The 15,276-nt window shown below is 41.7% G+C and overlaps 1 protein-coding gene across 6 annotated transcripts in view; it reads right to left on the bottom strand.

The window, feature by feature from the left end:
- The window catches only part of PDZD2 (PDZ domain containing 2), a 395,186-nt gene that overhangs the window by 99,047 nt on the left and 280,863 nt on the right, over positions 1 to 15,276 (bottom strand). For all 6 annotated transcript variants that reach the window (XM_070476533.1, XM_070476532.1, XM_070476535.1 and 3 more), the window contains one exon: positions 2,954 to 3,455. In XM_070476533.1, the coding sequence (XP_070332634.1) occupies positions 2,954 to 3,455 (502 nt within the window). The remainder of the gene's footprint in view (positions 1 to 2,953; positions 3,456 to 15,276) is intronic.

Raw genomic sequence — 15,276 nt, 5'->3', positions numbered from 1 at the left:
GGCTCAGAAGAGAGGTGAAGGCAGATGTGAACTTAGGAGATATTACCATGGAAGTATGTATGTTCACCCCACGACTGTGGGGTCTTCTTAGAAGAGGACCATCCTCCCGCTGCCTCTGCCAGATGCAAACATCAGGGACCACCCAGGAGATGTCCTCAGTGTTGACTCTCCTCCTGAGTTTCACACACTTTCCTGCAGATATAGAGCTCGGGCAGCCTTTTTGAGGTCTCTGCTGAACCACTTACAGGAAAGAGGTCTGGCACTGCACAGGGTGGATTTTGGGTACCAGGCTAAGACTGCAAACAGATCCATAGACATACATGCCAGCTGGGAATCAGCTCTTCTGACTGACAAATGGTAGAATTTTTTTTCATTGTTACGTGCCTAAGTTTGGTTGCATTCATTTTTACCATGCAGCATTACAAAAATATACACTGTGTACATGTCACCTTGGGTGAGTAATGAGCTTTACTAGACAAGAGAGTAAGGAAGTCTGAATTCATTTCTAAAATTACTTATCTATATCCTAAGAGATTCCTGGGCTTTAGAAGATGGGCCCAACTTTTGTATTTTTAAAAATTCATCTATTTGCGTGTGTATCATTCTGTGTTGCTATTTTATAGAAACAAACCATACTTTAAAAGGAGATATTTGTTGAAATATTTACGATAGGTCCGTTAAGGGAGTATAGAAAAGTAAAAACCAAGTCTGAGGATTTATTTTCCTGTAAGAAATAACAGTCTATGAAAAAGAAGTAGCTGACAAATAAAAATGGTCTGAATGATCATAAGCCTTGTCTGTAATTTATTAAGTCTCTGTAGACATATTAAATCATTAATAAAGCAGAAACAGAACAACACTGACATGTCTAATCTCAAATTATGCAAATACAGTGGAATTCTCCCCCAAAAGCTTAAGAGGTAAATAGCTAATTTTTGTTTTTCTGGAAATTCCATTTTAGCATGACCTTGGGCTTATCCTAAAATAAAAATACACATCTAGCCATCCCAAGAACCTAAGCAGCCTTTTGTTAAGGTCTATTGGTCCCAGTTTGGGTGCCACCAAGATGAGGAGGAAAGCTGTGAAGATCCACTTCTTGTCAACATGATCAATCCCAATTAGGCATATGCATCTAATGAAGATACTTCTGGGGTTGCAAAGGGTACTGAAATATTCATGCCTGAGAAGGTGTGGGGCCCATTCTGACTTTTCAAGACCAAACGTACAATCCGAGGTCAATAATCAGTCTGCAGATTTAGAAGAGTTATGAAGAATTCCAGACGACAAATTTCTCCTTTTAATATGGGCATGGGGCTTCAAAAACAAAAGTTCCAAGACAATAGATGAAGATTTGTTTTTTTTCACCTTTCATTTGTATTTTCTGGAATATTTGATGTTGAGTACAAAAACCAGGCAAAGGAATTCTGGTATGTGCAGTCTTAACAGAGTCTAATCCAGAAATCCAATTTTAGGTTACTGCTTTTAATTAGGATGAGCAGAGGATGGTACTCTCTTAAAAGTTTGGTGTGGCACTTTTTTCTTTGAAAATCATTCCATTATCCCCACTTTGTCCTAGGCCAAAGGACTTCTTTGGACTGTATATGAGATTCCACCCTAAACCTTTGGTACCTTAAACCTTCAAACTGAACCAATATTGCCCAACTTGCTTTTCTCACTTTAGGCTTTCTGCATATTCACAATCTAATCATCAGAAGAAAAAAAACATATCAAGATATAGTATTCATTGATAAGGAACATATTATAAAATTTCTACTACCCTTAATTTGGGGGAGAGGTATATATTATAATCTTTTTATTGTTTTTAATCCTTTTGGGGGAGAGGGGCATAAAATTGGTAGAAAATCATTAATAGAAACATTTTTTTCTTCTGGTTTGTACATTTCATCTATAAATACACCTTCCCTGTGTAAGGCTTTATGAAGGTCACCCAGATCTTCAAATGAAGGAACACAGTCAGTCCCTTAAGACAGGTGTTATTTTGATTCTTCTCAACTCATTATGCAGATAGGCTACAGCTGCAGAAATATTCATGAGCTAGCCTTACTAGAAATTACATTTACTCCTACGGCACCATTTTCCAGACTGCAAAGCTGAACTTGATACTTCCTCTGTGCCCATCTTCCATCTTTCTAACTTCCTCTTTCATCCTTAGAGGGCATCTCCTGAGTCAGAAAAGAAACCAATCAGGAACCATCTCACTAGTTACTGCTTTGTTTAGGAACCCAGAGGCACCCCTGGCCAAGACGGTTCTTGGAATGAGCACGCTGACCCTACAGAAGGTAACTTAACAAGAGGGTATTGCTTATAATGGGGGAGACCATTTGAGGCTAGAAGTGTGTCTACTATCATTCAGAATAGACCTTACCTGCTTTGCTTTTAGGTAAGACCAGCTCTGACCATCACAGCTGGATACCACCGTATCAGAGATTTCTACGAAGTTTCCAGACTTCACTGGAATTTTAGCAATATAGTAACACAATCCCCTGAAAATGTCACTTGTTTTGATGTGTTAAAAATAAAAGCAGACGCTTCCCTGCAGGTTGGACACCCTTCCTGTGTAACACTGAGGCTTGGATATTTATGCCATCAGCAGCCACCAGGAATTCTTGGCCCTGCAGTGGCATGTCCACTGGTGACAGCAGCGATAAATAATGATGCAGTTCAAGTACTTTATCTAGGCCTCATATGACTCAAATTATACCACAGAAGGCTTGAATTTTCCACTTAGGATCACTTGACTAGCTCTTTATTTAAGTGGGATAAAATGACTTGGATTTTTTTGTTGTTATTATCATGTCCTCTGATCATTTATCTTAATAAGTCTTTTGGTATCCAAATGCAAGGTCATCTTAGGTGTATTTTCTAAACCGTAAACACAACTGCAAACAATATTTCATGGAAAATTCAGCAAATCCATCAAAGCAAACCTTACCCGTGCCAGGCAGTCGCTGGATTGGAAGTCCGTCTTCCCAGATTTTGAGAAGCGGCGTTTGTCATTGCTTGTGGGCAGAGTGGTATCTGTCTTTGGAACTCTAGGCTCTGTCCCTCTGTCCAATTCCGATCTATCTAGATGGGATCCAGCCACCTCCTTGAGCAAATCCGGGCCATTTTCTAGCTCAAAAGCATGACCGTTTCCCAGTCCAGGGTCTAGGCCATTGTCCAGCTCAGACACGGGGTCGTTGTCCAACTCACAGCCAGAGCTGCTCTTGGATTCTTCAGTGGCTTTGTGGGTAGAAGACCTGGCAATGACCCCAAACTTTCTTGCTCTTTTCCCCTTTTTCACCGTTTGGTCCCCCAGCTCCAAGCTAGGTGTCTCTCCTGGTTCGGAGCTGTTGCTACTGTTGCCGTTATAAGGAGAATGGACTTGGTGCTTGAAGCGGCGTAGCATGATCAGGTAGATGAAGCCGCCATTCCAGCACTGCTCGGCCAGGTAACTGCAAGGGACAGAGAGGGGCCGGTTAAAACCCTGCAAACATCCTCCGCGAGCAATGCAGTGGGTCGACGCATCCATGGCCCACACAGGACCCATGTGACTGACAGCCTGGCAGAGTGATTGAGGCACCAAGCGTCTTAAACAGGTTCCACACTCCATTCAATCTGCTGAATTGTTGATGCTGAAAATAACCCCCAAACAAACCAAAAAACCATCATGAACTGAAAAGGACTCATGAAAGTCCCCTATGACGATACTCAGAGAAGGATTTTTCTATTAACAGGGCCAATCCTAATGTATTGTTTTTTTTTAAAAAGATTATTCTCCATTTTGCTCAACAACTTGTTGGATCAGAATGATGTCAGCCTCCCATTCATATTGTTCTGATCGGACAACACTGTCAGTGTCCAGGGGAAATGTATAAATCAGACTATGGGGTAAAGTACAGTTCTGCTCTTGGGATCAAAAAATCAACTCCATGATACAAACTATTATATACAGAACGGAAAAGCAACAATGTCCTACTGTATAGCATAGGGAATGATATTTAATATCCTATGATAAACCATAATGGGAAAGAGTATGAAAAAGAATATATATCTATATTACAACTGAGTCACTTTGATGTATAGCAGAAATCAACACAATATTGTAAATCAACTATATTCCAATAAAATAAAAAAAGCCACAGATTGGAGAGTCAAACTGAGGGGAAAAAAAAAAAAACAACCAGCACAAGAGGAACTCTGCCTCACATGAGTTAAGGTGAAAAAAAAGATCCTGAGTTGGGCAGGGTGGAGGGGCTGTATTAAGATGCAGCCAGCGGACAAGCACCAGCCAATGTGTGTGGCATGAAATGAGGACCAGGTTCATTTCTTGGTATTGGTTCTAGTTTGGCTGTTCATAGAACACGTGCAGTCTCACCTCCTGTCTGGCCATCACATGAAGAGGAATACTAACAGAGTGGAAAACATGCAGACACAGGGCAACCAGGATGAACATGGCTATTGGAAACCATGGCAACCAGGAATAGTGGGAGGAAGGAGGGGTGTTAAGATTGAGGAAGACAAGGGCCAGGCTCAATGGTTTTCACATGTATCTGAGGACCATCAAACATTTAGAAGCAGGAAATCATATGAGCTAATGCATGTGAAGCCTGACATACAATGACACCTCCAGATCTTAAAGAATAACAGTAAAGTGAGAAGAGTAATTAGCAGCATCCAGGACCAGATCATTAAAAGTTTCACTAAAGAAAACACTTGCTTAAAGTCAGGAAGCCAGGAAGCCAGGCTGGGCTGGATCCCCCACTCATGTCACCAGAGATAAGGCAGCACAAACCCTAGATGAACCCAGGGAAATGCCTTCAACCATTGGAATTTTGCCACATTCTACACATCACTGGCTCCCAAGCAAAGAATGTCAACAACTAAATCCTTAACAAGTCAGACCCGCTTTCCTTCTTCACGCCCCACAAAGAGAATGCCTGGGGCTACGTTGCCTACATTTTCAATTAGTAGAAAACAGAGAAATTTTCCAGTACACCAAACCAGCCTCTCTCCCTCCATGTCTAAATAGCAGACCTGAAAAGCTGTGGCAGTCAGTGTGTGAGAAAAGGACCAGGTCATAAGGAGAGACGACCAGCCATGTTTGAAATGTAGTTAAGTTCTGAGCCAAAGGCATATATTCCCCATACATAAAGGTCAGGGTATTGCAACGACAGTGACTGTCTAAGCAAAGAAGAGAACAATTCTGAATTTTTGCCTTGAAGTAAAATGAGCAAGAGAGAAGAGTCCTCAAATATCAGCCAAAGTTAGTAAAAAAAACTTTCTTTGATCCTGGGCTGTAAACCATGAACTTACACATAAAAATCAGGTAGATACAAGATCCTGAACAGACCCCAAGTTGTTCCATGAAACACAGTGAGATGAAAGGCGTTTCTAGGCATTTCTAGATGAAACGCATTTCTAGACCTTTCTAGGGTCTAGAACACGAACCCTGGTTCCAGCACCATTTTTCTACAATGTTTAGATTTAATTTTTTGAATTGTGTACTTTTTTTCATACTGGATAAAATCTTTGAAAGGTATAAAACCATAAGAGTAATTAGCAGGCTATAAGGGTTTCCTTTGAGCAAAACACTACTATTAAATCCAATATATATATTCAGATATTATGAAAAGCAGGATGGGGTAGTAAACAGGACCAAGTTGAGAGTTAGACACCCAAGCTTTCATTATAGCTTTGGCCCAACCATGTAAAACAATGGTAATTACACCAAATTTTCATTGACAGATGAATGAAGAGACAAAATATGAAACCTCTGTACAGTGGAAGACTATTCAGCAATAAAAAGGAATAAGGTTCATGCTAAAACTTGGGGATAGCTTGAAGCATTATGTAACTGAAAGATGCCAGGTCACAAAAGGATGTGTATCATTCCATTATTGGACATGTCCAGAATAGGGAGATCCATTGAGATAGAAAGCAGATCGGTGGTTCCCAGGAGCTGGGGGTTAGGAAAGAAAGGAGAATTGAGACTGACCACTAATAGGTACAGATTTTTTGTAGGGAGGTGATGAAAATGTTCTGGAATTAGACAGTGGTGATAACTGCACAACATGGTGAATATATCCACTAAATTGTACATTTTAAAATGGTGAATTTTATGTCATATGAATTACATCTCAATTTTTAAAAAAACTAATAGCAAATGTAATAATACTGGCTAAGTTTCGAATTTTTTCTTTGAGTGGATGCTCCTTAAGAACACTCTCACAGAAGAAGAAATCAAAGCTCAAAAATATTAACTAACTTGCCCAAGTTCACACAACTGCTTACTGGTAGACCCAGGTCTGTCTGCTTCCCAACCATGCACCTCCTCTGTGCAGTTCTGCTTCTTAAATCAGTACCATCTCTGGGCTTCAGCTTCCTCATCTGCAAAGTGAAGGTGTTAAAATGGATCATCTCTGAGTTGCTTTCACGTTCTAACTGTGATTGCTGGTTTCCTGGGAAGAGTTCCAGGAGTAGGAGAGCAAGCTATCCCAGGGTCAAGTATAAAACAAAAACCTAGAAAAACAGAAAACAGTCCCCTTATGTCGGAGTTACCCTAGGCCTCCAGGACATTTACCATCAATGTGAAAAAGATTTCACTGGGAGAGGCAACTTCTTTTTTTTTTTTTTTTTTTGAGAGGCAACTTCTATCAAATTGCTTTTGAGACTCTACTTTTTGTATTACAACTCTGAACAACTTGATGGATTATCCACAGAGACCTTCTACTCAGTACCAAGAAGGTCGGTCCACTGATTCAGAGTTTAAGATTTTGAATATCTTTCCCATCTCTGTTCTCACGGGCACTCCAAGAACCTTAGACTTTCCCCAAGGCTGATACTATTTTATTCCTTGTGCAGGATCCACATTCAGCAGAATTACAAAGCAAGAGGAGTTTATCCTTAGTTTGGCACCATCTTCCAGTCCTTTCCTGGCTTTGAACAATAAATAAGACCCTGACACCTTCAGGGAACTACATGACAGGTTACTTTATTTCTTCCTGGACACTGCATTTTCTAAGGTCATCCCGAAGGCAAACTGTAATGCATGAATTACAGACACTGTAGCAAATTAGTGAGAAAGAGACTCTTAGGCAGTGGGCAATTTTCTTACAATTTTCTGAATCACCTTAAAGGTAATGCCACCGCATCCCCTCTCTATCAAGTATTCAAATAACTTGCCTAACTTTTCCTGCACCTGCCTGGCTAATTCATACTTTCAAATCCCCTTTCTGTTCAGCAGAATTTTTACCCACCATTAGAATCTGTAAACTTCAAAGTCAACATTAGAGAAACCAGACACAAAATACAATCACGTGACTTAAAAAAATAGAAGGTCTCCTTGTCATTAACAACAGGTAAAATTCGTCTTCTACCATATGGTAGCTTCTCTATACCATATGATTATTTTTTGACTTATTCCAAAAATCTGAAACTGTCCTCTGGTATGTAAAATTAATCATTCAATTCACTTGAAATTTATTTTATTTTGACCATCCCAGGCTGGCCTTAAGACAAAGAGGAAAGGCCAGAAATGAGGGACTGAGTTCTAGCCTAGAACGTGTCTGACTAGATCCCTTCCTCTCCGTTTCCCTCAAAAAGTGCTTTATCCAAATGAAAGTTCGAGTACCTCCTCTGTTTCTTAATGCTGTCATAATTCTAAAGTCTGGACTCTGTAGGAGTGAGAGCCTGAGAAGCGGTTGGCAGGTGAGACTAGATGCTTGGAGGAGCTAAAGGGATCAAGCTTCCTGGAGTTTGAAGATCAAGACGGATATGGGGCAGGAGATAAGAGGGGCAAAGACAGGAGAGATGCCGGAAGGCCAAAGACACCCATCATTAACTCATGCCCTGATTCTATCAAAAGAAGGCCAGAGGAAGATGTACAGTTTTGATATTTGGGACTGTTTTGCCAAAGCTCTTGGAAGGAACGATCTCCAGGTGCCCCTGGAAATCATCGTGGGCCTCCAGCCACTGATCACTGATGTCTGGTACAGTGTAAGACTATAGAAGCCTGCTGCCAGGCTGAACTGAGGGCACATGTGCGTGTAACTCAGGAACTTGGATCTTCATCGCAGGGCCCTGGCCTGTACTACAATGGTCTGTAAAACTCAGAGAACACATAAAAGGATTCTGGAACTTTTCACCAAACCACATATTCTTGCTTCATCTGAGTATGTCAGGTCTCCAGGACAGAAAGCAGGAGACTAAACACTGACTACAAGGAGATGTTTATAGACAAGCTATTCTATCAGGGTCTGAGATTTCTACAGTGAAAACAGCTACAAAGATCCACTCTGTCTAACACACAGAACCAACCTCTTACCTCTCGCCTATAACAGGAGGCTGGAAAGCTGGTTGTGGTCCTTTGAAAACCTGCTAAGCCCAATTATTCCAGAGGGCTGTCTGAGGTTATAAACCTGTAGGCTCCCAGAGAACAATGGGCTGAGAGGAAATGTTAAATACATAGAGACTGACTTCCCAGTGAAGTCTTGGCTAGGAAGCAGAGGGAGGCAAGTCTGGACAGCTCTCCAGGAGGGGATGGGAAGATGAGAAACATCACTTCCTGGAGTCAGTCAGGAACCAGGGTCCCCATGGGCAGTCTTTCTCGGATGCAGCCCTCCAGCTACCTTGAATTTGGGGCACGCTTTCCCCAGATTCCACAGCCCTTCCTAGAAAGAGCCGAACTTTCTTTGGGGGACCCTGAAGGCAGAATTTGGGGTCTGAATATCACGCTGAGAAGAGGGGCTGATCCCTTTGATGCACTCCCAAGGCCCTTTCTGGAGAGAACTCAACGTGCTTCCTTGCTAGTTCACGGAGGGGAAAGGGAGCTCTGAGCAGATGGAGGAAGATGGGATTGGGCACCAAAGCAGAGCTGAAAATAGAACAGGGTCTGGGCTTAGCGTAAAAGTAACCAGAACACTGTATTCCAACTGCTGGGTGGCGGAGCTAACTGGGGAAGCCAAGTTTCACTCATTCTCACCTTCTCTCTTCAGCACAAATGCGTGGCTTCAGTGACTCTCCCCTTCTCTCTCTTATCTGAAGAATATGCACAAATGAACACGTTCTCCTTATGATAAAATGTGTGTTTATTATAATTAATTTAAATTATTAATTACATTTTTTATTTATTTATGCCTCTCTGCACAGCATGTGGGATCCTGGTTCCCCGACCAGGGATCAAACCTGTGCCCCCCTGATTTGGAACTGCAGTGTACTATCAGAGAAGTCCTTGTTTATAAGTTTTTTTAAATAATAAAATTTGGACTGGCAAACACAGGTTCAAAGTGAAGAATCAAAATAGATACTTGACAAAAATTTTTTTTTCTGACCCATGATACAATATTAGTCATTCAAACCCAAACCAAATTATCAGCTGCCAAACCTGTAACCACCACAGTAAAGGAGTGAAATTTAAGCCATAGCATCTACATATGAGGACAGAGGTCCACAGTGCTCTAGGGGAATTGGGATGTAGGGAAGAGGGGCAAGTATGCTGATCCTCTGGCTACTGCTCTTTCTATGAATGATAAACTGTCTTTCATTCCTGATCCAGGACTCTCCTATCTTCTGCTGGCAGCACCCAGGAAACTGTGGCAGGCTAACTGGTGAGCTTACTAGTCAGATAAAATCATAATTCTTGACGTGTAGCAGAAGAATATGCTGATTCAGTTCATAATTGATCTTGTTCCCCAATCTTATCAAGGAGCTCAGTGATATGAGTCTTCACACCAGTGACTAAGAAATAAAAATCAATACGCATCTTACATCAAAACAATATTGAAAATAAATCTTTCAGGTAGAATCAAACAGAGGTGGTATCATACTAAGAGGAGTTATAAAGAAAGTGGGTGTTTGAGACTCCGAGTTCACAAATACTGATTAAAGTCAGTGTATCAGGGACTTCCTCCTCAGTCTAGCGGTTAAGACTTTGTTTTCCAATGAGGAGGGATAGGGGTTCGATCCCTGGTTAGGGAACTAAGAGTCCATATGCCTTGCAACCAAAACACCAAAACATAAAACAGAAGCAATATTGTAACAAATTCAATAAGGGCTTTAAAAATGGTCCACATTAAAAAAAAAAACCTTGAATACTCAATAAAAAGCAGCTAAATCATATGACCCCTGAAAAAAAAATTTTTTTTTCAATTCCCACGCAAGAAGGTATCATTGATTTTTCGTATTTATTTTGAAAATTCACATCTCAAACTAACAAGATTGATTTAAATTGACCACTCTCACAGCAGAGTATCTCTACAGCAGGACACACTCCACACTTTCTACTCCAATACAGCTTTCACAGGAAAGACCTAGAAGCATGGTGTTTGCATTCATGCTGTAGTAAGTTTACGTGAAGTTTTAGCTTTCCTCCAAAGTTTTCTTGTACCTCATTGTCTGCATGAATCAATAAAAGCAATTTTAAAAGCACTCATACACCTTTGGGAACCAGGAATTCAGAAGCTGAGTTAAGTAGAAAACACGTGATCCACAATAAGAACTGACCTTATAAAATATACTGCAGAGAAACTGCCCCACAACACAGACCCTCCAGGCTTCTATTTGCAAATGACTGCATTTCTTTATTCAATTACTATGAGTGAATCAGAGTTTCTTATGACTGTATGAGATCAACCTGCAGTCTATACAAAATCAAATTAGAACTCCAGCCACACAGCTTTGCTAACTCATCCTGATGATGTTGGTTACATTTTCCCTGGGCGGGGGGTAGGGGGGGGAGGGCATGCAGGTGAAGTCAGACTTTGCTGTACATGAATGAGTCAATTTCAGCTCATGAGGAAATTGATGAGCTCAGACAGCACACATGGAAACTCCTTTCACTTCTTTTTCCCCTCATGACATACACTACTTTTTCTGCATGCAGAATTACTACTTGCGCATTACAAATCTATTCATTCATTCACTTATTTAACCAACAGTTATTGGACACCTACTGTATGCCAGGCACTGGTTTAGGCATTTGGTGGGGTATAGCAGTGAAAAACTGACATCCATCTTTGTGGAGCTCACAGTTTAGCAGAGGCAGAGACAAAAAAAAAAGACCTATTTAAATAATCATCCAAATAAATATTGAGTAGTATGTTAGAAGGTGAGACACGCTATGGAAAATAGAACATATTGAACAGGATAAAGAGGACTGAGCGCGCCAGGAGCTGCAAGAGGTGGATTGAAATTCTAAGTGCATTGAGCAAACACTTGAAGAAGATGAAAGAATTGGCCATGCAGCTGCCTGGGAGAAGAACGTTCCAGACAGAGGGAAGAGCCAGTGTAAAAGTGGTTAACTGGAAATGTGCCTGGTGCATGTAAGAACAGTGAGGAGTGGGCAAGGAGGAGGGTAACGGGAGACTAGGTAGGAGAGATACCAGGACCAGTTTCTGCAAGACTGTTGTAAAGACTTTTGTACAGAATGGGGAGTGGGGGCTTCCCAAGTGGCTCAGTGGTAAAGAATCCGCCTGCCAATGCAGGAGACACGGGTTCGATCCCTTATCTGGGAAGATCTGAACTAAGCCTGTGTGCCACAACTACGGAGCCTATGCTATAGAGCCCAGGCACCACAATGACTGAGGCTAAGGGCCCCAGAGCCCGTGCTCTAAAAGAGAAGCCACAGCAATAAGAAGCCTGCGCACTGCAACTGAAGAAAAGCACCGCGCAGCAACAAGGACCCAGCACAGCCAAAACCAAAAAATAAAATAAAATAAAATTAAAAAAAAAAAAAGAAAGAGCTAGTTCTTTAAAAAAAATGAGAAGCAGTTCAGCTCTGAGCAGAGGAATCATGTGATATGTACCATGTTTTAAAACGAAGGCTCTGTTTCTGTGTTGAGAGTAGGTTACTGGTAGAGCAAGAGTAGGGGTGAGACCAGATATTCAGTTAAGTGTGACAGAGAAGCCGGCTCAGCGCAGAGTAACAGTACAGGTGGTCAGAAGCGGTCAAAGTCAAGATCAGTTTTGAAGGTAGAGTCAGCAGTCTTTGCTTCTGGATCTGGTACAGGCTGTGAGAGGAAGACAGAAGTCAAGGATGGTGTCTAGGTGTTAGGCTTGAGCAACCAGAGGGATGCAGCTGTCACCACCTGAGGCTGGTAGAGTAGCTTTCTGTGAGTTGGGGCCATCTGACCTACTCTGATGCACAGGTCTGTTCTGGAGTTACCTTCTGAACATGTTGTTTGAGAGGCTCGTGTGGCTGCTGGGTGGGTGGCTGGACATCTGAATCTGGATACTGAAGCAGAGAGCTGAACTGGAAACAGAAAAGCTGGGAGGCATCAGAGCACCAGTGATCTTTAAAGTCTCCTGAAGATCAACTCCTTTAGGTGGGCTTTCTGAAGCCAGAGTTCTAGGTGAATCAAAAACACACTGAAATGTTTTGTTTGTGCTTCCAATCTTGCCTCTGGCAAGGGGTATAACAAGTTAACCCCTAAATTTAAGACACTAGAAGTGTCTCAGAGAACCATTTGTCACTCTTTGTATTCTCTGCCAGTCTGCCAGTCAAGAGCTACCTCATGTTCTAATTTGTAAATCAGTAATGACAAGGGAATTCACTGAAAGGACTGATGCTGAAGCTGAAGCTCCAGTACTTTGGCCACCTGATGCGAAGAGCTGACTCATTGGAAATAAGACCCTGATGCTGGGCAAGACTGAAGGCAAAAGGAGAAGAGGGCAGCAGAGGATGAGATGGTTAGACAGCATCACTGACTCAATGGACATGAGTTTGAGCAAACTCCAGGAGATACTGAAGGACAGGGAAGCCTGGTGTGCTGCAAAGCCTGGGGTTGCAAAGAGTCGGACATGACTTAGGGACTGAACAACAATAATAAAAATGACTAGTGAGGTCAAAATCCCTGGTAGTCCTCTGATTTCTTTGAAAATTGTCTATTTATGCCTTTGTAAAGATCTTCACTTTTGTATCCTCATGTTCTAGCACAATCACAGGCATACATTAAGCACCATATACACACACAAATGACTGGTCAATGAAAAGATCCCTTCTGTTAAAAAAAAAAAAAAAGACTTCTTTTGGTAAAATAACTTCATTGAGGGATATTTTATATCTCCTACAATTCATGCATTTCAAATGTACAATTCAATGATTTTTAGGAAATTTTATCAAGCTATGCAACCACCACCATAAATCCATTTCAGAACATTTTCATCACCCTAGTAAGATTCCTTATGTACTTTCACAGTTAGTGCCATTCCCAGACCAGCCATCACTTTTTCTTATCTGTAGATCTGCTGCTTCTGCATGTTTCATATAAATGGAATCATACAATACATGGTCTCTTGTGTCTTCTTTTTAAAAGCAACTCCTTTTTAATCGATCCTCAGTCATCAGAATTTACCCTTCTGCATCTTCTGCATTTACACCCTACAAAGTTTCGACTCACACAAACATGCTCTTTTGAGAACATTTTTCTCACTTTCCTTTGGATCATGCCCAATTATCCAATTATATCAGCATCTCACCCATCCTTTCCCTTCACTTTTTTCTGCGGAATAATCACCATTCCTTCCAGTTTAGGCCATAAAGCGCCTGGTAGTCCTCCTACTTTCAGAGTTCCTCCCATGACTACACTGATGAGAAGGGGGCATTCTTTCCCATTTGGTCTCCTAGATTTTCCTTACTTTTCCAATATCATAAACTATGTTTTGAAAGGAAATAATTTCCCATTAACACTAACTAGGCGTAGAGTCCAAACACCATGCTAATGTAATACATATCATATGCTAATATAGTCATGTTACTCTGCATTTCATTTTTTCATTTTTATTTCATAATTGCATTGCATTTTTAATTTTCTCCATGTTAATTATTTTTCCAGGACAGATTACCAGGGTCTCATGAACCCAAAGTCTCTTTGGTACTTCTTTTGCCTGGATTGATGCTAAGGAAGCTTCCAGGTCTTCTGCCCTGCTCCCTGGCCAGTCAGAGACACTTATTTTACATCCACGAGCTCTCTGCACTGACTTGCCCCTGAGAGCTGCAGATGGATCAGCTCTGAGAAACAGAAAATCCCAAGCGGCTCACTCCCTGTGACTCAGGTCTTACCAGAGATCCAACTCCCAGCCCTGCCTAGGGCAATTCATGCGCTTCCTCACATAACGGAGCTGCCCTTGGCCTTGCCTTCGAAGAGGCTGCTATTAATGCTCAAGGGTAACTGACGCCAGACTCACATCCCAAAGATGATGCTTACTTATCTTCTAGACTCAGAACCACCGAGTCCTGAAAAAAACACGCCAACGATGACCCAGGGATTGAGTTCCATACTGACGCTGCCACATCCCCCTTGTCCCTCCAGAGTGAAAGCTGCTGGAGGCTAAAAGAATTAGTGACACACATTCTCCCTTTCTGTCCCTCTTCCCACGAACCAACCACAGCTGAGTTCACAAGCAGCCAGTAACCCTCAAGCCCTCACAGTGCACCATTCAAAAGACACCACCCTCTTCGCTTCCCCAGAGGTGGCGGTAAAAAATGGGAGACTCTTGTGGGTTCCTGCATTTCTTGAAAGCACACGCCACTGCTCACACACCAATTCAAACGCTGATGAAATGTCTGTGCCCTCCACTTCCCTCCCCTTTCAGGCGGATCCAGCTGCATCTTGAAACAATTTCCCCAGTTTGTCTCAATCCTTCCAGGGTCTGTTCCATTGGCTTGGCCAGAGCCTGCCCCCACCTCATGCCAAGCCTGGTTTTACTTATGTCAAAACAGCTTCCATCAAAATCATGGGCTTCTTTTTCAAATTTCTTTCACTGTTTTGAAGTCAGCAGAGAAAAGATACTTAAACTGCAAAATGACTACCTCCATTAATGTGCTCTGGATAATGCCTGGCACTGTTCTCTCGAATCTCTTCTGCAGTTTGCTGAGGGTTTTTTAAAATCTGAGTTTTTGTTTTTCTTTCTTCTCTAAGGATCTCTGGCAGGCATGGCAGGGCTGAACAGGTCTCATAATTTACAAAGGTTCACGTAGACTGACTTTCTAAGTTTGGCAACATTCTTTTCCAAGCAAAGGGTGCTCCTTAGAAGCTGGATTTATTGGATATTTTCCCTGTAGTTCATCCATCTGCATGATCCTCTAGGCCTCTTCTTAGTTTGGAGGATTTCAATTACAAGAAAGCCAAATCAATAAAGTTCTGCCCTAGAAAAAGAGATAAGCCAAGTCCTTAGAGATGCAGAGAGAACAATTTTAACATCTGGGCTTCCAATCAGTATAACTCTTCATGTGTTTGCTGACCAGTTCTGACTGTGACATCATTGACATTTGTGGCC

The sequence above is a fragment of the Odocoileus virginianus genome, chromosome 14 (genome assembly GCF_023699985.2).
Source record: "Odocoileus virginianus isolate 20LAN1187 ecotype Illinois chromosome 14, Ovbor_1.2, whole genome shotgun sequence".
Lineage (NCBI taxonomy): Eukaryota > Metazoa > Chordata > Mammalia > Artiodactyla > Cervidae > Odocoileus > Odocoileus virginianus.
The sequence above is the reverse complement of the archived record's forward strand: the minus strand, read 5'-3'. Positions and strand labels throughout refer to the sequence as shown.